The sequence below is a fragment of the Vespula vulgaris genome, chromosome 16 (assembly GCF_905475345.1).
Source record: "Vespula vulgaris chromosome 16, iyVesVulg1.1, whole genome shotgun sequence".
In the NCBI taxonomy this organism is placed as follows: domain Eukaryota; kingdom Metazoa; phylum Arthropoda; class Insecta; order Hymenoptera; family Vespidae; genus Vespula; species Vespula vulgaris.
Window position 1 is genome coordinate 2,973,218 of NC_066601.1, and position 26,057 is coordinate 2,999,274.

Consider the following 26,057-nt stretch of genomic DNA (forward strand, 5'->3'; position numbering starts at 1 on the left):
ATAAAGATTTTATTTCATTTATATTTCAATATAATAAAATTAATTATTTCTTAATCTTTTATTTATAGAGATAATGTTACTTTTGTAAAATTGAGAAATTATTGCAAAATTAAAATTCGTATTCGTAGAAGACTTATTCATTAATTTATTGTTTATTTAATTAATTCTTACCATTGGGATGAGTATTTCTGTCGAAATGAGCGTTGAGCAATTCCAAAGCTTGAGGTGTGAAGGACGTCCGTCTCTTCCTCTTTTTAGTTGGTTCGACTCCGATGAAGTCCGTGAGATGATTCACTCCGCTCTTGTACCTGCAATCACGCGCACTGCTCTCGCTCAAATTCTGTAAAATCGTCTTCTCCTTTCATATCTAACGCGATAAATCGCCCTAACGAGTTTACAATATGTAGCATTAATTTTCAAATCATTCAGATTATTCATTAAAAAATTTTGCTTTTCTAACATCTAAACATTAATAAATCGATTCAAAATTTTAAAACATTCTAAAGATTTTTTGTATAGATTATCAATTTTATATTATTTCAGAATATTATATTATAGTATAATAATATCTTCTACAAGAGATAATAATATATGTATCGTAAAATTTATCGTTCAAAAAAAAAAAAATAGAATATGCTTTAAATAATCGACTTTATCCAGATATCCTATTAGTTAAAAGCACAATAGATTTACGTAAAAACTGTGAACTTTATTTCGATGATATATAGACGAATTGCGTACAATATATGATTTACGAAAGTTAATTCGTAAAAAGCATTAGATAGGATTACTAAAACATCCTTCATCCCTCGTCTTTGCTTATTTTGTTTTATTTGTCGTCGTCGTCGTCGTCGTCGTCATTGTTGTTGTATTATTGTTGTTGTTATTTTTTTTCTTTTTTTTTCGCTCGAAAATAGTCACCGGACAAACTTTTTTGGCCAGTCAACGAGACTCTCTGTAACTCCTCCGAACGAGACAAATAAAGTTAGCAATCGCGAATGAACGGACGAATTGAAGTACGGAAAACAGTCGTAAACAGGGATATCCTTCTATAGCCAGACGATATTACGAATTATTACGAATGTCAAACGCGACTTGAATGGAAAATAGACGATTATAGGAAGGGATGGAGGTTAATTATGAAGAACAACTCTTCGAAATGTCTCGGAATCCTTAGTTAGAGACAGTAATAGTACTTTATCTCTTATTGTTAGATAATTATCAATAAATTACCTAGGAAGTATAGACGTTATCAATAGTCACCTAAGCCTAATACTACATAGATCGGTTCAAATAAAAAATATATCTTTTAATTAGTTTCGACTCATAGAGAATGAACAATAGAGTTGATTAGGAATCCTATTTTTATTTCTCAGTAAAATTTTTTGTCGAAATAACACAATTTCTTCTTTTAACAAATTTTGATTGGCAAAATTAATAATAGTAAATGAAACAAATAAAAAGATAAAGTGAAACACGTCGAAAAGAAAACTTTAAGAAATAGAAGATTTTACTGCGATCTCTCTCTCTCTCTCTCTCTCTCTCTCTCTCTCTCTCTCTCTCTATGTCTTTGAACGTTTAACAAGAAAGAAACAAATATAACTACTAGGCGACAGAATCGTCACGTGCAAGAGTTGGCACGACTTTTTCTATTTCTCTCACTCTCTCTCTCTCTCTCTCTCTCTCTCTCTCTCTCTCTCTCTCTCTCTCGGAAAGAAAGAGAGTACACCGACAAAAATTTATGTTTTTAATTTAAACTCCGAATGACCACGTCGTGGGCCGAGAGAAAAAGTGCACCCTGTCGTCGTCTTTGTCGTCGTCTTTGTCGTCCTTGTCCTCTCGTTTCCGCCCTCATCCTCGTTCCAAAGGGGTTAGGCCATTAGCATCGCTCGGTGATATTTCGTCGAATTTGCGAAAACAATATGCTAATGGAGAACGCGCCTGTTCTTTGCCAGAGTCGGAACGATTCCAATGAAGAAGGAGGGTTGTCGGGGAAGAGGGTAGTGGTGCCAAGAGAGACGAAGAAGGATATTCTGGGAGGTTTGCGGGCTGAATCGGTTAAGAACGTGCAGGAGTTTCCGTGGTGGGTTTACTCTTGCGTGGGTGTGAGTGAGAAACAACGAGAGAAATGGAGAAAGAAAGAAAGAAAGAGAGAGAAAGGTGGAGAATGAAGAAGAAGAAGAAGAAGAAGAAGAAGAAGTAAAGGACAGTGGATTCTGGTTAGTGTATGTGTATGTGTGTACGTGTGTGTGTGTGAGAGAGAGAGAGAGAGAGAAAGAGTACGAGGGAGGTTTGCTGCAGGAGGAGAGGTACATCAGAAACCTGATTTTAATTAGTCCACAGTTTAATTACTCGGCAGATAAATCGTGCACGTGCACCGCATAAACTAGCCGCTTTCATTTTTCCCGGACTGCGATGGCGATGGCGGCGGCAACGGCGGCCGTCGCTCGCGCTTAGTTTCTACGTTGGGAGAATGCGAGATGGGTCATTGTTGCTGTTTTCTGTCATGAAAAGAAAAACGAGCAAGGCATAGAAACTTGCCTCTATCTCTATCTCTATCTCTATCTCTATCTCTATCTCTCTCTCTCTCTCTCTGTCTCTTTCATTCTAACGCTTGAGATATAGCTATAATTGAGTGAATCTTTGAGCTATGTGTTTTTCATTTCGTTTCTCACAGGATTATTTAAGTTTTTTATTGGATTATCGACTTTGCAGTTTTTATAATGATCTTATCGGTATTAAGAAAGATTCATCGTGTTAAGTGTTAGAAAATATCATAAATCTCTGATTGACGTTTAATAATCTGCGACATAATCGACGTCACTTTTATAGGAACAATTTTTATCGTAATAAACATAAATAATATTTTGTTCCGTCGTTTTGTTCTCTCGTTCGATTATCGAAACATTCAAATGCGTTTTATGACTAAGAAGGAATAACTAAACTCCCGGAAATAGTTTCGTAGGAGGAAGAAATACTTGAAGATCTTCGAAATGACCGTAAGATCGCGATCTCTCCTGCGGAGACTCGCGTGCCATCGGGACTTCGCTACGCTAACGGTTCTCTGTCCCCTCTTCTCCGTCCTCACCGCCGTCTGCCGTATTCTAATTAACATTCCGCGTATTTATTAGACGCGGATCGGCAATTAATCAGCTGGATTCAATTAGCGAATTACCAATTAGCACGCACGCGTTCACACGCTCGCACGGGACGCAGCCCGGTGTTCGGCTGGAGGGAGAATATGTGTGTATACATACACACACACACACACATATATATGAGAAAGAGAGAGAGAGAGGACCAAGAGATCCTGTTGGACGATTGCGGAATAATCGTGCATCGAGGCTAAAGCGATAGGATACTACTTCGTAGTAGGTATGGAGTATATAGAACAATTTCAAAGGATTCCGACTTCAGCATTCGAGAAAGTAGAATTATCTTTCCTCCTTCACTTTTTGAGAGAGAATCGAATATTTTGGATAAAAAATAACGATCAGATATCTAATCTTAATTCAAAAGCAACTAGTTAAGAAGTTTTTGAGAAAACGTTTGAAGTCATACAAACCGATACTATAAATCGCTGTGCGGTCAGGTTTCTAATCTCGCATTTATCGTTGTATCGGCATGTTAAGCAACCCGTTTATTGCAAGTATCTACGTACTAACATGTCGAGTAATAATTCTCATTGGGTTTAAATTGCACCGGAGGATACGAAAGATCATCCATACATGAAGTGTCCCTTTTGCTATATGATTAGTGTGATACGTATGTTAACTATGTGTCTGTACGTATGTGTATGTATGCGAACGGGATCGGACCACTTAGGGGAAGACGGGATTTATGTAACTTTTTTCGATCGCGTTGTCTAACGATTTACGTTGGACAGGTTTTTTAATTACTTTCTCATTCAGGCCACTCGATAGATGCTTATCCGTAACGATCTCTCGAACGTAATTGAAAGTACGAGGAAGAAGGAGGAAGATCAACTATCCTTTACGGTTGTGTCTTATAAAAGATGAAAGAGAGATATGTGTCTCACCTTTCCTCGGCTTCCTTCATCCACCTCTCCAACACTGGCTTAATTTTCTGCGCACTTTTAGGTGTGATGTCCAGCTTTTCGAATCTAGAGCGAACAGCAATAGATCTTCATTGTCTAATCATTTAGAGCGAATCCTTTGTAGGACGATCGTTCGAAAGAAAGAAAAATTTTTACAAGAGAAAGAAGGATAATACGACGTTTATGTTTTTCTTTCTTTTCTTTTTTCTTCATTTCTTAAAATTGTAAAATATTACTTTACGTTTTTAATTTCTTTTTTTTTTAATTTCTTTCCTCTTGGAAATTTCTTTTTCTTTCTTTCTACTTCGTTTTCTCTTTTTTTTTTTTTACATAGATACAGTAGCTTGAATAAAATTAACACGATCGCCCACACCGAAATGCGTTCGACGAAGGAGCACTAAGAAAGGGCATGCATCGATTCAATAACAGGACATTGACAATGCGTGCATGCTTTTGAAGATTTGGTGATGCCGTGTATGATGTTGCCAACGCAGTTCGTCGCCAAAGTAGAAGATCGAATCGAGGATTGAAAGGACGATGTAAAAGTGAAGTAAAAGAAAGAGAAAGAGAGATAAAGATAGATAGATAGAAATAGAAATAGGTAGATTTCGTTAATTGTTCTCTTTTCTTTTCTTTTCTTCTCTTTTTCTTTTTTTTTCGAACAACGAAAAAACAGCGACAGTTCGAGCATCGTCGATACGTTCGTTGCGTTGGCGACATCATGCCCAAGTTTGCCAATGCCCTGGCTCGGAGAGAAACTATTCGTTAATCTCAAAAAGTGCTCCTTATCGCAAATTTTTCTTTTTCGGATGCGAAATTAGAAATTAGTAAGAATGTTTGCAGCTATACCCAAATATGCCCGATCGGATTCGCAGGGAGAATTCAAAAATCAGGTCGTTGCATCACTTTCTTCGATATATTAACAAACATTCCATTTTTGTTCAAACAAAAAAAAAATAATCGAGTTTTTTTACTCGTCGATCCTATTTTTTTTTCTTTTGTCTTTTCTTTTCTCCTTTTTTTTCAATTTATTCTTTTATTCTTTTATTCTTTTATTATTCCTACAAAACTGAGCTATTATCTTTGGTCCGTTCACGAACCACCTCTGCACGCTTGGGTATAACCGCGCTGATTTTTTAAAGTTTTTTAATTTTTAGGTGAATTAGGTAGCATATGAGGGGTGAACGTACGTAGCTTGCTGCTGTGACACAATCTGCGAGGCAGCGTACATCTGGGTAGCCAGGGCACTGGGGAACAATCACCAATGCTTAAATTAGTCGATACGATAAAGAGACTCTAAATACGTCGTATTGATCTTTTATTTTATTTTATTTTATTTTATTTTATTTTATTATATTATATTCGACACGCTGCCATTGGCACACTCTCGACCACGTTGGTTCCTCTTCATTTCATCAATCGTCATTTTCAAAGATTCTTTCTTCAATTTTTTCTTTTTATTTTTTTATTTTCTTTTTTTCCAATTCGAACGGACAAAACACAGCGAGAAGGAATAAAAAATATCTTCGAGTTCGGGAACCAACGTAATCGTTCGAGTTTGTGACGAGAAGAAATAACTCTTGCACGAAACTACACCGCCTACGTTGCGTGTACGTAATCAGAATCGATTTCGTGAGGAACGCGAGGATGAGACGCGTGAAATCTCATTTTTTTTCTCTGTATTTTTTTCTAAACTTTAAGAATTTCGTAGCCTGAAAGATGTCCGGTAATTAAAAAATTCTACAGAAAATTGTTTCTTTTTCTTTTTCTTTTTTTTTATCGAACGGTATGTACATATAAAAGTGTCAACCCTTTAAACGCCATTTCCAGTGACCTGGCACACTATTCGTCGTATAATTGTCCATTTCTTGACTACTCCTCAGCGACGTTCGTTTCTCTTCCTTTTCTTTAAATTCTTTTTGTTTTCTTTTTCTTTAAAACTCTAGTGAAAATAAAAAAACAAAAGAGCCTACCTGCATATGGCACTCTGACTATAAGCAGGACCTTCGGTAACGCTAAGGGCTTGACCAACTTGGGTCTGCGTTAGGCCCAACGAAAGTCTACGAAGCTTGAAAACCTTCGCGAACTCTTTGATCTCGTCGAGGTTGATACCATCCACAACGTTGTTCGTGGCTTCGTTGATTGTCGGTTGATCTGTGAAAAGAGAAATTTTTATGATGGAAAGATAATTAACCGTAATTAATAAAGAGACTTTCTAATATATTTCTAATGTCCTAGAAGGAAAAGTATCACTCGTTATTCCTTTACTATCGTTCATACGATAATAATAAATGGTATAAGATAAACGTAGATAAACATAAATGACAAGAAATCGATATTGGTAATCGAATACAGTGATCATAATAGTGAACGTCTTAATTAAAAAACAAAATAAATTAGAGAATAGTATCTTGGAGTGGACTACATAGTTTGTTAGAAAAAAAAAGAAAGAAAAAGAAAAACAAGAAAAGACGAAGGATGCGCCATATCTTAACTCTTAATTGCAGACTCGAGAGGATAGGCACGAGAGATATCGGTTTATCCAACGTACGCAGAAGTTATTCCGTGATCGTTCTAACGGCTCACATTCCTAACGCATTAGGTTCGCGATGTAGTCTCGGTCGAGCGAGCGTGCACGTTTCGATCGATTCGTCAGAACGTATCCTGGCAGCCGGCGAGAAGCTGCCTAATGACATCAACCGTGGCGGCTTCGTTAAAGCACTTTGAATTACACCGATTTCACTCGTAAATCTGTCACCCCAAATGTTTATAAGGCGTGTGTACACGTACCAAACGTCTTGCCCGATCTTAAATAGTCTATAATGCTACGCCTACATTTCTAAGATCACGGAACTTGAACTTTTTTCTAAAAAAAAAAAAAAAAAAAGATAGAGAAAGATGAGATTTTTCTTGGAAAGTCGGCTCGATCTAACTTGGCTATACAGTTTTATGGGATTTAATTTCCAATAGAAAGTCACTTTTTAATTGACCGTCCTTTTTATTCCAATAATTTTACTTTAAGAAATTCCTACATGGTATTAATAATTAAAAATTAATAAAAGATGCTGTCGGATAAAATGAAAATCGTTCGTAAAAGTTTGGATTTAAAGTCGAGTTATATATACGTAGATAACAAATTGCGGAGAGAGAATCTTATGCGTAAACTCTAGAGCAACGGTATAATCTATCTTCGCGTTAGCAGAGCGCAATGTTCCATTCGATAATGGCAATTGAGTATCGTTAGGCGGTGAATGATCATTCGAGTCGAGTGGAAATGACGAAGTGGCAGTCCGTGAGCGGCGATGATTGTGAATTATTAAAATTATTATCGGCAGGTTCGAGGTTAGTCTCGTCGTTGGAATCGTCGATGGGTTCCTAGAAGACGGCCACTAAGTAGCCAATCTAATGTCCCGTAATGAGGCGGAATGTTGTACGATATCCTGTTGTACGTTACCCCGGGATTACCGAGCTACTCGACTCGAGCTCCAGCGACTAGCTTAAGTACACTCTCGTGTAGAGGATCGACTGAGTTATTACTACTTGCAATCGTCTTCCGATTGCCAACAATATAACGCCTTATCACGAACGATTCACGTCGCTCAAAATGGATTTTCAAATGAATCAAAATAATCTCTAGGTCATAATAAATGATTTACGTGTGTAATATAAAAATTATCATAATTTCTAAACAAATTCTTACGGACAAATTACGAATGACAAATTAATTTGACATTATTTTTACTTATCGGTCATTAAAAATAACATATTTTACGATCTAATAAATATCGAACAGAACTATTGACAAAAGCAATTTCGTCGTGTCATTAAAGATACTTTATCATGCGATTCGATATTAATATACACGATCGAACGGCATTGAAAGAAAATTTTGATGAGTCGATCGAGAAGCCTGATAGAAAAATAAGATGGGTCGTTCTTACTCGGGGAATCGTTGAGGAGATCATCTTCTTCCTCCTTGGGACTGTGTAAAGTGCTTGGCGAGGCCTTTATTCCTCCAGCTCCACTAGGACCGTGCGTCGTCGTGATGGTAATCTCACCGTTGCTGGACGTCAATCTGTTTAGAGCAGAGGCTGCGGAGACTACAGATTCGTTCAAAGGCGACGACTGTTCCGGTCTCTCTCTGTGATGCTTTTCTGTTGGCTGTGAACGATACGATAGCATGATAGAGAGAGAGAGAGAGAGAGAGAGAGAGAGAGAGAGAGAGAGAGAGAGAGAGAGAGAGAGAGAGAAAGGGAGAGAAAGAGAGAGAGAGAGAGAAAGGAAGAGAAAGAGGGGAGGGCAACGGATTAGTTTCTCCGTCCCTCCCCCTATCTCTCCAAAGAACGACAATACTCTTCTCTTCCACGCCAATTATGCACTTAATAATGAGACGGAGTCTCGGGATCAGGACACTTTAGAGTCTAATTAGTGGAAGGAACGCCGTCGGTACGGAATACTTTCTTAACGAGATTGCTTGCTATTGGGAATTATTCAGGTCGTACTGTGCTGATCTTACGATGGTTAACGTCTATCCGTTCCGTGGAAACTCCGTGGTTTGGTTGTATATATCGTATAGGGATACAAGTTCGTATACATTACCGGGAAGCGATCGGAGAAGAATAATTCTCGTTTCGTGAGGTCATTACGACGGATCGATCGGTCGATCGATGGATGGATGGATCGATCGAACGATCGATCGATCGGTCGTTCGAACAAAGTAAAGAAGCTAACGGATAAGCTGAAGAGATCGATGGAGAGAAACGGAAGGAAATTTAAGTCGTTTATCGTCGTTTATCTTGGTATATCCTTTTTTGAAGAAGTGATTTTCGGATAGACACCTCACCTGATCTCGTTTACTATAGCTTGGAAGCGTTAAAGCGATTTCCAAAACCACCGTCTACGGTGTAAGACGTAACGATATTGAACGAGGAACGGCGTTAGCTTCACTTACCGTATAATGATTCATGTGCGAGCCATGTCGATGGCTGTGCTGTTGCGGTGACGTCGTGAGAAGTGGTTGTTGAGAAGCCTGGGCAGCTTGGACGGCTTGCGCTGCCTGAGCTTGTGCCGCTTGAGCTGCCTGAAGCAGCTGCTGGGGTTGCATTGCATTCAGAAGCTGTTGGCTCGCTGAACTGTTGCTCAAAAGGTGAGGCAGTGCTGCGGGATTCAAGCCTAATCCCGATGCCAGACTCGGACTTGTCGGAACTAACGCACAAACAAACGCGCGCGTGCACACATTCAGTCGAACGTATAGTACTGTAGGAAATACACTTTGTAGCTTGCTATCGAATTGTGTTAAACGAAGGAAGAATACATGATTCGCGTGAGAATATTAGATATTCCAATGCAAGAGAAAATCAAATGAATTCATTTACGAAGAATAGACTTTTAGCATCTCCGTATAATAATGATAACGATAAGAAAAATGTTTTCTCTCTCCTTCCCTCTCACCCTTACCGTTGCTCGTTGGTGTGTTCAACATATTTTGTGGTTGTGCGATCGATTGAAGATTCGCCAACGTCGTAGAAACTACTTGACCATTGCTGAGTGCCAAGTTGACCATTTGATTATTCGTTACGTGGTTTACGGGAATGGTCAATATAGTCTGCGTTGCTATACCTAAATAAATAAAATTTTTATTGAATATTTAAATTCGGTCAGTCGGTTATCGAAATAAAAAATTATCAAGAAACTTATATTAAATCTTAAAAACATCCTTCAGTTCGATATAAACACTTCGTTTCCATTATGTAGCTAATCCACGCGTCGTTGATCCAGGATGGATAGTAAAGTTATCAGAGTCTCATAGAGGGATTATTAGGCAACCCATAGGGCAGGTAACCTCCCAGGCTAGCGTAGTTGGCAAACTATTATCGTCATCTTAATAGTGGGTACAGGTACTGGCCCTGGACTGGGCTGCGAGAAGGACGCCTAATCATACTTAGAATAGTTTCGGGATTACCTCCAGCTCCGCTAATCTGATTACCCTGTACACGCGCTTAATATGATTACTGATCATGAGTACGTACCCGTGTTGGTACCTATAGCCAAGCTAAGCAAATCCTGTATTCCGAACAGCCATAAAAGTTTCACGTTCTGAGTTAATGTCAACTGACAATCCGATTATAGTTTACGATAACGAATAGTAAGTCGAGAAACTTTTACATCGTTTTGTCTTCTTTCGAACTTTCATATCGTAAAGATTAGACATTTTTTTATGCTTTCTAATAAATATCTCTCAAAGCGCTTTCTATGATAACATTTTCGTACATTCGTTATGTCTCTCGATGTAAGGAAAAAACATAAACATTATTTGCCACGATGTAATTCTTCGTTCAATCGTAGTCGATTCGTATCGGTCTCAAACTTCAATCTACTTAGGCTGCTTTACGGTTCTCCATCTACATTTTCGTCTCTTTCTCTCTCTCTCATTCTCTCACTCCCACTCTCTCCCTCTCTCTCTCTCTCTCCCTCTCTGTCGCTTTTCGTAGTCTCAACCTTCTCTCTCTCTCCCTCTCTCTCTATGTCCCTCGATTGCCAGAATAGAAACTTAACTTGGTAGAAACGAAGTTAGCGCGGACCACAATCGATATAATAGCCGTCGAATCCGCGAAGCTGATGTCCAGCTAGAGTAGCCGGGCGAGAAGGGATAGTTCGAAGGGCGGGACCAAGGAAAGGAGAACGGGGAAAGAGCAGCTATGGGTGGGACAAGGATCTGTAGGTTGGAATGGGGTAGTGAGACGTTAATTATACATTGAAATTAGTTGCAGAGTTTGCCCTATGCTTGCCGAGGCGATCTAGAAGCACTACTAAGTATGGCCGACTGGTCAGCCTTCGTTGAAACTGACCAGAGATAGTCGATATAATATTATATATCGTATATTGATCGGACAATATTATTATGTATTTATATACATTTCTCTTCGTCTTATTGATTCGAGAAATTTATTATATACAGTTAACGACGGATTACAAATGACTTACCTTGAGAAGTAGGGATTAAAAGTTGGGCTCCTTGAAGACCCTGAACTAATTGACCGGACATAAGGATGAATTGCGGCATTGCTACTGGTTGTGGTTGAGACAATAGCTGAGGTAACGTCACCATTGGCGCTGGACTTGGTGGTAAAAGATGTGGTCCTGCTGTTGTACTCGAGGCAGTTGGTGCGGTGCCTCCTATAAAGGAAGAAAAACAATTTGACGATGCATCAAATATTCTCTCTGATCCATTTCGATCGTTCACAATTATTAAGAAAATTGATGTTTTCTCTACCGGATGAGCTAACGGTGAGATTCAAGGGGGTATTGATCAACTGATTGTTGCTCAGTCCAGCCGTCATTCCCTGAAGACCAGCAGCCAATGAAGCGACCTGCGGAAGATTCTGAAGATTCGCTAGATTTTGAAGGTTCTGTAGAGTCACCATACCGGCCACTGTAATTTACGAGATTTGCGATGATAAATAATTTTTTCTTTTTTTTTGTTAACATTGGATCATTCTGCTCGTAAGATACTATATAAGCAAAGAAATTTCGATGCTTACTGGTTCCATTGAGATGAGCTTGCGCTACCGCCGCTCGTTTCGCTTGATGAAGATTCTCCGGCGACGGACTTCGCCGTCTCTTCCGAGAATTTTTTACATCGTCCATCATCATTTGATGTTCATGCAGCGAGCCTGTCGCCGATTCGGGACTCTCCAAATTCTGTAGATTCTCCAAATTTTGTAGATTTTGAAGGGTAACCATCGCGGCCACTGTAAAATAAATTAGAATGAAGAAATAAAATTAACGATCTCGATCGATTCTCTCGATCGATTCTTACTGGTTCCATTAAGATGCGCTTGCGGTACGGCTGCACGTTTCGCTTGATGCAAATTCTCAGGAGACGGAGTCCGTCGTCTTTTCCGCGAATTCTTTATATCTTCCATCATCATTTGATGTTCGTGCATAGCGCCTGTTGCTGGCTCTGGACTTCCAGCGCTACTCCTGTCGCTGTCCTAAAACAATAAACAAATTTTGATTCCATTAGAAGAATGATTTATTACGAATAAATTTCGGGAATCAAATTTATTTTGAAAATCGAATTAATTTATTCCGTATAGTTGATTTAATAAAATTCACGCACAAAGCTTGCATAATAAGGATTATAAATATATTATATAAAATCGAGGAACGTGAGAGAATATTATACGACAAATGTTATGTTTGTAAAAAATAATACGTATACACTTATATATGTACCTATGTAAAATGGAGGACTAAGAAATTACGATTGTAATTATCGAAGACAATAGAACGTCGAGTTCGATGATACGCTGAATTATCTGGTCTCTCGTCGATAGCATTTGTACTGATGGTCATGACGTGCCTCACTGTTCCTATCCATCGAAAAATAGAGGCACGGGACATTTTTTTCACCCTCTCTATCTCTCTCTTTCTATTTTTCTCTTTCTCTCCCTATCCGAAATCAATCGAACGAGCACGCAAAGGTTTTAGCACAAGCTTGCAATCATTCTCGCCAAAATGCTCAATTATACGCGCGTGGTTCGTTAACGTACCACGCTTTTTATTGCGGCGGCACGTTTAACGCTGAAAATTGATTAATAATCATTCACGGTCTAGCTATCACATATAGGTATAAATGCTTCGCTTCGAAATAATGGTAGACATCCGAAATGGAGAAAAAAGAAGAATAAATTCGATCATTGTAGATGTGTGGGAAGGTGTATGAGAAACAGAGAGATAGAAATAGAAAAAAGGAGAGAGATAGAGGGATAGGAGGAGAGAGAGAGAGAGAGAGAGAGAGAGAGGGAGTAAGAGCGAGAGATGTTGAGTACCAAATTATCAGCGAAAGGTGGTACGATCGTCGTTAAAAATTTGTTCGCGTTGGTTTTCCTTTCTTTATTCTTCCTTTCTTCTCCTCTCTCTCTCTCTGTTTTTTTTTTTTTTTAATAAACCAACGATCGTTAAGCCAGCAGAGTTTCGAAGTATCGATGATAATCGAAAGAGACTAGAAAATTAGTCGGAACAAAATTGTCGTATCGAATACGTAGATAATCGCTTTTGGTAATTTGATCGATCATGATCGTAAAACTTATCGTCGTTAACATCGTCTTTATCAGGACGAAGTTAGAAATCATGTAGCAAGTGAAGAGGCAAGGGATCGGTGACACAAATCGACGTAATTTTCTCTAGAATCTCATGACTCGCAGGAAAGCCGATCGTAAATTCGCTCGATAGCCTTTTGCGGTTCGAATTGGCGACGTCCATTTAGCCGAGAACATGTTGCTTGATCGACGACGAAGGAGAGACGTTGGTATTACGTAAAATTATGACGAGGCAAGCGACGGAAGTGATTCGCCGTGTATATTAGGCGTTCTACGTGGCGATCGTTGAGAGGGAAAGACAGAAAGAGAGAGAGGGAGCGAGAGAGAAGGAAGAAGGGAGGGAGAAATAGGGGGATAGAGGGAGAAGAGAAAAAAATATATTAATGACCTGTCCCTATCTCTCCTTCTTCGGCTTTCGTGCAACGCGATATATAATTCATGCATATTTACGGGGATACCCGAGGAATAATTAACGGACGCCCGGCGCATTAAAGTGGATATACACTGTCACGTATGTGCGTCTATGTACATGAACGTATGTACGTATGTAGGTACGTTCTTACGTACTTTACACACACGTATACAAACTAACATGTGTATATATGTGTGTGTGTGTGTACATATATGTATGTATAGACGGGTTCTTAGAAGACAATCTAAATTATAATAAATCGATGGAGAGTACGTACAAGCTACGATGCTTTACTACCACACGTGAGTCTATAGAGAAAGATAGGGATATATAGATACCTATACGCGCGTAGAAGAAAGAGGAGAGAGTGAGAGAGAGAGAGAGAGAGTGAGTGAGGGAGAGAAAGGGAAAGAGGGGTTTCACCAGCGTCGCACGATGCTGGTGTTGTACGGAGTAATGTTACCGGTGCGGCCTCTTTGCATAATGGCATGGAAATATGCCGGAACGTGTATCGCCATAGTTGGATACAGATTAAGCGTTTTAGAGCTTCGACACCCGGGGTAATTCGGGAAAAAGTGTCCCCCAGGTGACTTGGCCCCCATGAATAAATCCTGAGAAAAGCTTTCACCCGCTTTCCGCGACGTACCCGCAAGAGCCGCCGGGAGGATATCCAAGAAGAGAGATAGAGAGAAAGAGAAAGAGAAAGACTAACAGATATCGGATTTTGTAGTGGAACTATCTTTCTATGTACCTACCTATCCTTTAACCTATCCTTTAGCAAGATAGTCTGTTATTCTTAATTATCATGTCTTAAGTATCGAATCAAAGTACCAAAGTATTAAAATAATTTTGAAACAAGAAAAAAGAAAAATCCAATGAAATTACAACATTTAAAACTGATTTATAAAAACAATCGTTGTAATAGTAGAAGGAGTTTTGAAAAAAACAAAGATATACATATATGTGTATATATGATTCTAAATTTTCGTTAAAGTGACGTCAGTGCACGCGCGTGTGGCTTACATATGAATCGTTCTTCTATTCCTGTAAAATACCTACCCCTAGCAACCAACAAACACTACCAGCACGAAGCATTTCATTACATAAAAAATAGATAAAGCCTCGGTTCGATAGGTAACGAACGAAAATAGGAGAAATGGTCGAGCGTACGTACACCTACGAGGTAGTTCAATATTTTTTTTTTCCCCATCCAAATTCGTAAATGACTATAAAGAGCAGTAGGATGGCTGCCTGTGCCATCACAAACCCCCTTCTACCCCCATATTAAATGGACGAGTCGAGGGGGATTAGTTGAATGCGTGGGTACCCCCGCCATTTTGCTTGTAAAAGTGCGTAAACGAAATATATATATATATATGTAAACGCGCACACACACTTTATATATATATATATATATATATATATATATATATATAAAGAGAGAGAGAGAGAGAGACGTGTATATAAAGCTGTAGAAACGTATGTTTACGGGCTTTTGGCATTTCACATAAATTAATAAACTCTGTCGTTTGCCGTCATCTCTTCACTCTGCCTATCTCTTTCTCTGATATTCTTTAATACAATTTGAGATAAATATCACTTAAATCTGATGGTAACAGGTGACTATCGATTTTTTAATAATATTGCAATGTGTCAGCAATATTCATTCATGTTAAATATGAGCATAAATCTAATCAAAAGTTTAAAGCATTCCGTACGTTTTAGTAACATACACGTTTTATCTTATAAGTACAATAACTTGATAAAAACTATTATTATTAATCATTAAATTGTATACTATTATAATGATGAATTGAAACATTTCACGAGTACAAAACATTTTCTATTTCGGATAGAAGAATGTAACGAAAACTTTTTTGAATAATTATGTTACTGAATGAAACACGTTGGAGGTGATGACAATCGTGATTATTTTAGATCGGAGAAAGGATAGAAGGATAAAAAATAAACAATTTCGCTGAAGAAGCATAGACGGAATGCGTTGTCTATATTTTGCGCTCGCGTCAGACAGGGATTCATTGGAGGGAAATTCAAAAAGCCGCGTTCGGTGACTGGAACGGTACGGCATCATAATGCTTTCAATTTTGGGGAAGAATCGGTCGGTAGTGGTATGGCAGGAGCAACCGGTAAAAAATCGTTAGCGAAAGCGCCACCACGGACCATCTCGCTAATACGAAAAATGCGAGAGACAGATACAGCCCCTTGCTACCCTCTCGTCGAAAGCAAACGAGGCAAGAGGAGAGAGTTCGTGCTGGATGAGGAAAAGGGTGAGGATGAAGAGGATGAAGAGGACGAAGAGGATGAAGAGGTGTGGGATGGGGGACAGGGGATAGAACGTACGTATATCTCTACGCGTATGGCGGAAGGACGTTAAAAAACGATACGTGGGGGAGAGCAGAAGAGTTGCAACAGTATGAGTAAAAAAGTAGAAGAAGAGGGGTGTGAGAGGGAGGTAGGTTAGAGTGGGTGGTGGACGGTCGTTGGAAATGCAACAATAAACATTACTTATCGATGGGCGAGCAGCCCTTTAACAATGCGTATACGACGCGAAGCGAGCCGAGGCCAAAGCGCGCGAGGCAAAGCGCAAGTTTTTTGCAATAAAGTCATTTCGACCGTTTGAGTTATGGGTAATTCCTGGGAAGCGAGTAGTAGGTGCTTGCTCGCGCGCGCGCGCGCGCAAGCACGAGTACAACCAACCAGAGAGAATCACCGGCAACAGCAGCAGCGGTGGTAGAGGCACCAGCAGTAGTACCACCTCCTACCCATTCGCCATCCTCCGTCGGTCCGGTCCATTGATTAGTATTAATGACTTAGCTGCACTCATTTCGCCCGAATAAAAGTAATTGGATTTGGCTTCGAAGCCCGCGAGCCGCGCCAGCGGCGTCGCTGGCGTCGACCGTCGCCGCCACCGTCGTCGGCTTTCAAACGAAAGCCGTAGCCGCGTGTAAAAATACATTAATATCTGTTTGCGCTTAATAAACGATAGCCAACACACCCCACCAGAACGTACCTTCGAACTCACACCCAACTCCGTCCGACTTCAGACTAATGGCCGTATTCCGGAATCGGTAATACGCGTTTTTTTTACGATTCTCTCGCTTCTTTCCAATTCCACAGTATATTCGAACCTTCTCCCAAACCCCCTTTACGATTTTCTCTTCGAATTCGAAACTTGATCTTGTTAAAGAAGGACCCGAAAATATATTCCGAATGTTCATTTGATTCCAGGATCTCAGGAACGGGGGAGAAAAGTAAAGCTGGTTTCGTTTTGTCATTTTCCTTTTTTTCTTTTTTCCCTTCTTCTTCCGACCCGCGACGTTTCCTCTTGTCAGTCCTCGTTTTAGGGTTCTAACGATCGGAGGATGACGAAGACTATATCGGTCGAAATTGTTCTCCTCGTAAGACTCGAAGATTCTCCTGTCCAGTTCACGAATCGTTAGATCGATTAGGTTTAAACAGTTTACTTGTCCCAAAGTAAAGCGACAGTTCTGGTACGATGAATATCCTCGAGGAAACGAGAGTAGAAGGGGTTGCAATTATCACGTGGTCATTGCGAACCAGTGTTATCAGGAGAGTCGGAAGAGACAGAGACGGAGATAGAGAGACAGAGACAGAGAGACGATGATGGGGTAGTAGTGAGTCGAGCGACCAACCCTTCGGCTCGAGCCGCTTTGTCTGTAAGTGTAATTAGTCGAGGGTGGGGTTCATGCGAGGCGAGGCGTGGGTCGTTGGAAGAGAGGACCAGGACGAAGAGGGAAGGAAGGCGCCGTGGAGGAGAAGAGGAGAGGAACGAACGGGCTCTGTCGAGAGAAAGACAGAGAGAGAGAGAGAGAGAGAGGGTGAACGACGGGGGTGGTTCATCCTGGTGGTACTCCCTTGCCTCGCCCACTCTACCCCACTGCCTTATTTATATGCAAATGAGCTTCATTTCGCGATATTAATGTTCCAGCCGAGTCGGCCTGGGCGCCGCCGTGAAAGGGTGCGAGGACACGCGGGAAAGGGTTGCGTCCTCGTTTCCAGCGTGTGTTTACGAGCGAGCCTCGTAGAGAGTCTCCGCGAATATAAACTCCGCAAAAATTGTCTAACATTTTTTCGAGAATTTTTGATCGTCTCATCCATTTGTAGTAAGAGATACTTTCGTCCAGAGTTTTCAACCACAACGACCAGTAGCAATCTTTTTTGTTTTTATTTTTAATCCAATGATATTTAGATTAGGGGATTCGTTTTCGTCGTCATCGAGCTAAAGAAAATTTGAAAATCTGAATTTCCTCGGAAGCAAGCTGAGAAAATATTATAATAGGAATTTAGGTAGCTTCCGTAGCTTCGTTATAGTATCTATAGTAAGCTCGTTTCATCGTTAAGCGACAACGTGCTGACGTAGCGTCCTATTTGCGAGACTTCATAAGCAGATCAAAAATGGTGGGAGCAGTTCGATATATTATTCGCGCTTCGCTCGCGCATTCTCAAGAGCTTCGTTGCAGATAATGACCGATTTATCGTAACGAATGGAGTGTGGCAGAGCGAGTAGACAGACCCCCATCAAGGCCTCCACCCCGGGGTAAATTAACAACAGACAAGCCACTTGAAACATTACTGAGCCTTCCTAGCGAAGCAACACGAGGGTGGGGTCGCTGTTACCTTACTCAACATAAATTAGGGCCGATAGAAAGGGTAGATTGCAGAATGTTGAGTCTGTAAAGAGCGTCGTTTCTGTCTACAAGGAAAGTCTCTCCTGGTATTCGAACGTGTCGCATCTTACTTTTACCTTGAACGATATTGGAAGGTCCTCTACTTTCTTCTTATATTTGTCTTTTTTCTTTTATTTCTCTCCCCGTTCTTTTCTTTTTTCTTTTTCTTCTTTTTTTTTCCTTTTTTTTTCTCTTCGGCTATCCGTTCGCAATAATTTCGTCGTAACTTTGTTAACAACGATGTCCGCTTAAAACGAACCCTTGGAACCCAAAGGAATCATTACCGATAACGATTCCGTAGAGAGCGGAAGCTCCTTCGATGTCTCTTCGAAAAGCTTAATTACGGTTAGGATCCGGGGAAATAATTCGAAATAGGAGTAAACGCTCGCGACGGCAGGATATTTGCATTTAATGGATATTAAAATGAATGACCATCGCTCATTACGAATGCCGCGAGAGGTGCTCGCGGTAAAATCGTGGGTAATGAAGTCGCGTTCGCTCGAATCTTACTTGTAAATGGAATCCTTCATTATGATCCCCGATATTCGCCTTTGAGCTTGCGAAACTCCAAAGGCTTTTCGGTTATTGCCTTTCGCGTCGTCCGAAAGAACGAGCTTTATCGTTGCTCGTGGTCAAGTACGATGATTACTTCTTATAATGCAATGAAAGAAAAATATCCAATTTATTACACTGTAGTATTTACGTAAATTATCCAATGAACGTTTTTTCTCTTCCTTCCTTCCTCTCTCTCTCTCTCTCTCTTTCTCTCTTTACTTTTAAAAAATTTCCTTAAGTTTATATCTTTCTCACTTTCGTCTCATCGTGCCAACAAATTCGGAATATATTCAGAATATTCTTTATCACCGACATCTTAGCACAAGTCGTAAACCGTGTGCGGACGCGGTGTAAATCTATTCGTACTGCCGTTGTTTAGTTCTCTCCTTAAAGAGGGGTAGTTAGAGGGTGGAGATAGAGATAGATAGAGAGAAAGAGAGATAGAGAGAAAGAGAAAGAGAGAGAGAGAGAGAGAGAAAGAGAAAGAGGGTGAGGAGAGTAGGAGGACCACGCGAGGGTGGTTAAGCGAGAGAATCGGAGGTGGGTCGACCGATGTATGAATATACATGACCTTACCACCAACCCTTACACCGCAACGGGCTCTGCTTACATTATTGTATATCTAATTCCGCGAACGGTTCTCAGAATTCGGCCTTACACGAACAACCTTCTCGACGACGTATGCTAGACGTCAGACGAACGTGAGAACCTCTGCTGGTTTCACGACGTTATGCAGCCAGTCTACATATTATACATTCGGACTGGGATTCAATTAAGTTTGGTTAGACCAATCCCTTCCGCTTCCACTCCACCTTTCTTTCTCGACTCCGTCTATCTTTTTTTATCCTTCATCGTCTTATTCTCTCGAATTCTATTTCCAGCTAGAGTTTTTAAGCTCGTACAGTGTCTCGAGTGCTTTTGGGGAAAAACATTAGACTCTTCTTCTCTCTCTCTCTCTCTGTTTCTCTTTCATTCTCTTTCTCTCTCCACTGAAAATATTCAAGACTTTACATATGATTTTCCAAATCTAGAAAAACTGATGCACAGATTATACGATACCGTACGAGATAATATAGTCATCGTCGATAATGTAGATAGAAGCGAAAAGCAAATGATATATTTACATCTTCATTAGAGTATAATTAAAAGTTTCGTGGGGGAGGAAATGAGTCATATTGAATATAACGTGAAACATGTGATCTCTCTCTCTCTCTCTCTCTCTCTCTCTCTCTCTCTCTCTCTCTCTCTCTGTAAAATAAACTTTCTCTATCTGAGGACAATAGTAAACGATTTGAAGATAAAGGAGATGATATTAGATACAGTCGGCGATCAAGGATCGACGATATAGTCTATGTCGTCGGTGTGACGTCATGCGGAACTACTCGAAAAGGCGGATAACGGTAGAGTAACGCCCGTATGTGGCGCGCTTCGTACTTCGATATACAGCTGGATAAGTAATTAGTGGAAGCACGTGGTGCAGAGTCGATATAGCTAACTCCTATGCGTTGTTGTACGTACGGGTAGTACCGTTCTCTGCGTGCTTGCCTGCGTGCGTGCTCGTTCGCTTTTCCTGCGTGTGTCGGAAAAGGGTGGCCTACGTTCTCGTGCGACAGCCGAATAGTCGAAGGGTGAAGAACGACGGATAAGTAAGAGTGCGAAAAGGATAGACTGATTAACAGTGGAAACAAAGCATCGAAGAGAGAGAAAGAGAAAGAGAAAGAGGGAGGAAGGGAGGGAAAACGTATTGCGAATTAGACAGAGTTCGAATGAACGACGAAGAAGAAGAGAATGAAAGAAAGAGATAGATAGAAGATAGATAGATGGAGATAGAGAAAAGGGGGAAGAAAGGGAAAGAGAGAGAGAGAGAGAGTAACTGCAATAATGACAGAAAATTGCGCTCTTCCAGCTTACACCACGCAGCGTCGAAACTTAATTCAATTCGATTGCGATACAGTTCAATAATTCGATTAATTAAAAAACACGACAGGGTCGCTCAGTATTACTGGAAGTTCGAGTTCCCAGTAGGAAAAAGATACATAGAGTATTATCGAAAGAAAAGATGTGAATATAAGCAGGGTGAAAATTGTTCGAACGAGGCCAGTTATCGCGACGGTTGAGAATCCCTGGCTAAGAGGCGCGGCATATCGATAGGGGAATTAGCTGATAGCTGAAACGTACCACTCGCATCATCTGTGATTACTTGATTATGAGTATCGAGTGAGCGATGTTTCTGAAATTCTACGGCCACCCGGTTCTCTTCTTCTCCGAGTATACGTATATATACGTGTGCCTATGTATACATAAATAGGTATCTATGCATGCAAGTACATAGACATACGTATACATATACGAATTTACGCACATAGTCAATGACATAAAATCGCGCGCGCGAGCGAACTCCGCTTATTGGCTCTGCTTTTGAATCTTCCGATACCCATCCCTTTCTCCTCTTCTCTTCATCCCTTTCGTGACCAGAACGACGTACCCTCCTCCCTCAATGTTTCTCTATCTCTCTCTATCCACCCTTCTCGAATCGAACGACCTCCTCCTACACACACCCTCGTCACGGTTCCGAGGATGCGAGGTACCACTTGACTCTTAAAAACCCTATTAACTGACGGTAATAGAGAAATCGTGCTTTCACAGACTGTTTCACAGTCAAGAGAACGAGGAAAGAGAGAGAGAGAGAGAGGAAGAGATAGATAGATAGATAGATAGATAGATAGATAGATAGATAGATAGATAGATAGGTAGAATAAAATAAACGAACATTTTTCTCAACGCCAACGTTTCTAATATCCCAATCTCGTTTTTGTCTCTGGTAGATCGGTTAACAAGGATCGAATAACAAAATGTAATCATGTCATAAAAGATCACGTATACCTATGGTGTTTTGTTGCCGATGTAAAATTCGACGCGGTAGGTGGACGATGAAACGTTCCTTCGCGTGAGATTCAATCGTCCGTTGCATTAATGTTACCGTTAGAGGGAAAGGCGAGTTTGAGAAACCTGTTTCGAGTTTTTGCGATTAAGGGTTACCGTTTTATTGCCGCGTAACGGAGTGCCGTTGATAACGTCGACGTTGTTGATATCGCTTTGTAATCGACCGCTAATGAACGTTAATGAGAATCATTGATTTTCGTACAACTTCCTGATAACAATATTTTATCCAAATTTTCGAATCGTCCTTTTCTATAAAAATGAAGAGTAGAGACTACATTAAGTCATTTTGTTATATGAATCATTCAGCCTTTACAAAATCTACGGTTGTATTTACGATTTCATTATGTATCTCGATTGGTGATGAATTCGTTGCAATGAGTCAAACGGAAGGAAAAAGAAACGAAATTTTTTCACTCTCTTTCCTTCCCTCTCCTTCTTTCGTCCTCTCTCCCTCTCTCTCTCTCTCTCTCTCTCTCTCTCTCTCTCTCTCTCTCTTTTTAGACGATCTAAAATTTCAACAAAGAATAAGAAACGGGCGATAGTCTTTTCAAACGAGAGAAATCTCGAGGACGACGAGCTCCGAGGTATTCTCGAGCAGCATTCGACGATATTATAATCTCAGGCCGGTGTCATAATGATAATAACAACGCGTTAATTAAAGCCGCTGATTTATGCGCCTTTCATATTGTAATTGCTCACCGAACTCGAGTCGACTCGCGAAAAGCGAGAGCGAGAAAGAGAGAGAGAAAGATAGAGAGAGGGAGAGAGAGAGAGAGAGAGAGAAAGACAGAGGAAGAAAAAGAGAAAGAGAGAAAGATGCAGATGTAGAGTGAGAGAAAAAGAGGGAAAGTAGAACCAACGGTTTCTGGCAATCTCTCGCTCGGGGTGCTGAGATAATACGAACGAATTAATGAGTCAAGCCGCAATTAATATGAAGCCGTTCGAGGCACGACCGTCGTACGATAATAAAAAACAAAAAAAAAATTAAAAAGAGAAAAAGCTTGCCTTGCCCTCGTCATCGACAGCCTCGAAAGGAGATGAATCATTAAGCGAGTATTAATATAGACGGAGGCTCGAATTATCACGAACAATGAATAATTCTAGGTCTTTCTTTTTGACTTTCGGGGAACTCGAGACAAAATTTTTCTTACTCGATAATAATCCGATGTATTGGAGATGTGTGTATGTATATATATATATATATATACACACACACACACACACACAGTCTTGTGTATATAAATTTGTCGATCGAGTTTCAGAAGTTTCTTTTCTCTAAGTAACAGTAAGAGAAGTAACAATTACATACGATTTAACGCGCGCTTTACGAAGAGGCAGGAGAAAAGCTCAAAACGAGATGGCAAGCGCAAATCGCTTATTTACACCGTGAACGGTGTAATACGCTCGCCCCGAGGCCATATTTAGTTTACCATCCCAGGGGTGTATAATGTCTTTTTAGGTACGTTAATTAACAGTATTCATTTTGCACAAAGGTTTCTAATTACGCACTGTACGGAGCCATGGACTTAGTACCGACGCAACCCTCTTCCCCCCTCTTTCACTCTCTCTCTCTCTCTCCTACTGTCTCTCTCTCCTCTCTCTCCTCTGTCTCTCTTTCTCACTGTTTCTCTCCTTCTGTCTCTCTTTCTTTCCTCGGAAATGTTATGTCCGGAGTCGAGTCGTACGATTCGCTGCGTGTCTTCCAAGGAAAATCATAATTAAGGGATTCGAAAGGATAGTTGTTTGCATGGATTTTCAGATTTGGAGGGCAACGATATCGAAATGAAAAGGAGACAATAATAGTGGAAATGGGAGAGAAAGGAAGGAAGTGTGAGAGAAAGAGAGACAAGTATAGGGACAAAGAGAGAGATAGAGTGAGAGAAATAGAGAGAGAGAGAGAGAGAGAAAGAAAGAGAAAGCAAAAACGAGGAGGAGAGAGAAAAGAGAAAAGGATCGATGCTTCATTGGTCGAGGACGAAATCAGAACGCTCGGTCGCGTCGGGTCAATACTTGTCCGGTCGCCTCAGTTAGCAGTCGCATTAATTAATTATAATTAAGTTTTAGTTGACGCGGCGGCTTGGAGCAGCGAGGGGTAAGCAAGGCAGGTAGCTACGCGACTCGCATTTTGAGCATTACCGATATTATGCAGATTTCAACAGTCAGCAGCAGCCCTCCTCTTCTCTTCTCCTCTAAACTCGAGTCCCACTCCTTCTCCTACTCTTCCTCGTCCTGACCCAGCCATGACTCCGTATCCCTCGTCTCTCATTTTCCCCTTCCTCCTCGTCATCTCTTTCTCATTCTGTATCATTCTCATTCTTTCTTTCTCTTTCTATCTCAAACATTGCTTCCGTTCGAAGAAACACGATCGTTACTCGTGTCAGATGCCAAACGAATCGCAAAATAAATCATTTAATTATTTATATCACTTAAAAGCATGATCTTCGATACCGTCTGTCCTATACGGTTTTTTTTTACATATTATAGATCGCACGTTTCAATGGATATCCTTCCAATAGATATATTTTTTTAAGGACACATCGATTGATATATTCTTTCGGTGTTTATTCGTTCTAAGCAGGAAATTTAATACTTCATTCTCGACTTCTCCTAGAGTATATAAATATACACGTGGGAGGAGGGAAGGAGATAGGAGAAGAGAGAGGATGGTGGTCTCTGGAGTCATTCGATTCCTAACTATTTCGAAACGTAACAACACCTTGGACTAAACGTCAGACGTAGTACCGAGATTACGTGGCAACTGCACGTCGACGTAAGAAGCTGTTAATCTTCGGTAATAAACTGTATTTTCATTATAATACTGCATGAATATGCAACGGCGATAATGGCCTTAATATCCCGGCATGCATCTTCCTGTGCTTTACGAGCTGAGCCTCTTCTGCCTGAATTTGAGGTGCACTCACAGTGGATTTTCTTCTCAAGGCTTTTACACGAAGTGTTATGACTCCATTGATATCCGTTACTTTTCATCGATTTTCTTTCTTCACGTAAAAGATTCGTATATATCGATGAATGATCGTGAGACTGTCCAGGATAATCGGATTTACTTTTGAACACTTTGTTAACGACGGAAGCGTTGAACTTTTTACATCTTATTTTCTTTTTTTTTCTCTCTTATCCCTTTCTCTTTTTCTGTCTATTCTTTTTTTATTTAAATCCTTACGATGAACGTGATTCTTATTCTTACTCGATGTCATCAACTTTTCCAATTTCCTGATACGTCTCTTACCTTGAGATACGACGATAGAGAAGAAACGTGATTTTTATTGGAAGATGAATTCCTCTACCTAGCTTTCCCTCTTTCTCTCTCTTTTGTTTACTACTGTCTTTCCATTACTTTCGAAAATCAGCTGAGCGTGGTGGAATCGAGATCCATCGAGAATTCAAGCTTGTAATGGACACGATATATCTCCCATCGTTGTTAATGCGAGGTAACTTAATGTAAGCAGCGAGCGAAGGAATAATAGTGGCCCGGCCTACGGACATTCATTTGTCTTAGTTTATTGCCAACTGCGAGGAAACAAACACCGCTGGAATACGCAACGACGCGCCATTAACCTCTCGCTCGCGTTACCAAGCTGAGCTTAACGGGTGTCCTGTTCCTCTTCCCTCTTGCTGATTTTCCTGCCTTCGTCGTGGACCGCCTTGGTATAGTTTTACATCCTACCACCTGACCGTTGTACCTTCTTTCTCATAACGTTTCCCGACAAAGTGGACAACGAACTCTGAATCCTACCATAGATCTCATGATTTCATTTAATAATCGGCTGTGCACATTTTTCTTTTCTTTTCTTTTTTTTTCTATCCTTTTTTGATCCTTTTTTTTGTCTCTTTCTCTTCTTTTTCTTTTAAGATCGTACCGATTTCACAAGTCCTCATAATTATAATTTGTTTCTCTCGATAATAATAAGAGATTTTTTAGCTTTTGCAATTTTTATTTCTTTTTATTTCGCCATTTATTCACCGAGAGCTCTCATGTGTTTTAACATTTTTACGCGCGCATATTGTTTCAGATAATTAATTATAATGAAAATATGACATTTTTTGTGATAACGAACTTTTTCGTTCGAAGGTTTAAACTATATTCGTAAAATGGAAGAATTGACAGAGCTGTGAACCTACGAAGCAAAGTTTCCTCTTATAATATTTCGAAATTGGCACGTGTTAAATGTGAATTACCAATTAAACAAATTTTCCGTACTATAGGCAAAAAATCATTATCGGAAAAAAGAAACTTTATGAAAAAAAAAAAAAAATAA

General features: G+C 40.1%; 1 protein-coding gene across 6 annotated transcripts in view; it reads right to left on the reverse strand.

Annotated features, from left to right (window-relative positions):
- Positions 1–26,057, reverse strand: part of LOC127069821 (POU domain, class 6, transcription factor 1) — a 123,972-nt gene that overhangs the window by 4,679 nt on the left and 93,236 nt on the right. For 2 of the 6 annotated variants that reach the window (XM_051007348.1, XM_051007344.1), the window contains exons 3-13: positions 11,877–12,051; positions 11,599–11,808; positions 11,331–11,489; positions 11,042–11,233; positions 9,515–9,676; positions 9,009–9,262; positions 7,999–8,218; positions 6,031–6,211; positions 5,248–5,304; positions 4,040–4,123; positions 172–323 (exon numbers count right to left, since the gene is read on the reverse strand). In XM_051007348.1, the coding sequence (XP_050863305.1) occupies positions 172–323; positions 4,040–4,123; positions 5,248–5,304; positions 6,031–6,211; positions 7,999–8,218; positions 9,009–9,262; positions 9,515–9,676; positions 11,042–11,233; positions 11,331–11,489; positions 11,599–11,808; positions 11,877–12,051 (1,846 nt within the window). Of the gene's footprint in view, positions 1–171; positions 324–4,039; positions 4,124–5,247; positions 5,305–6,030; positions 6,212–7,998; positions 8,219–9,008; positions 9,263–9,514; positions 9,677–11,041; positions 11,234–11,330; positions 11,490–11,598; positions 11,809–11,876; positions 12,052–12,295; positions 12,800–26,057 lie in introns of those variants that run through there. The other 4 variants (XM_051007349.1, XM_051007345.1, XM_051007346.1 and 1 more) reach the window with 4 other exon arrangements.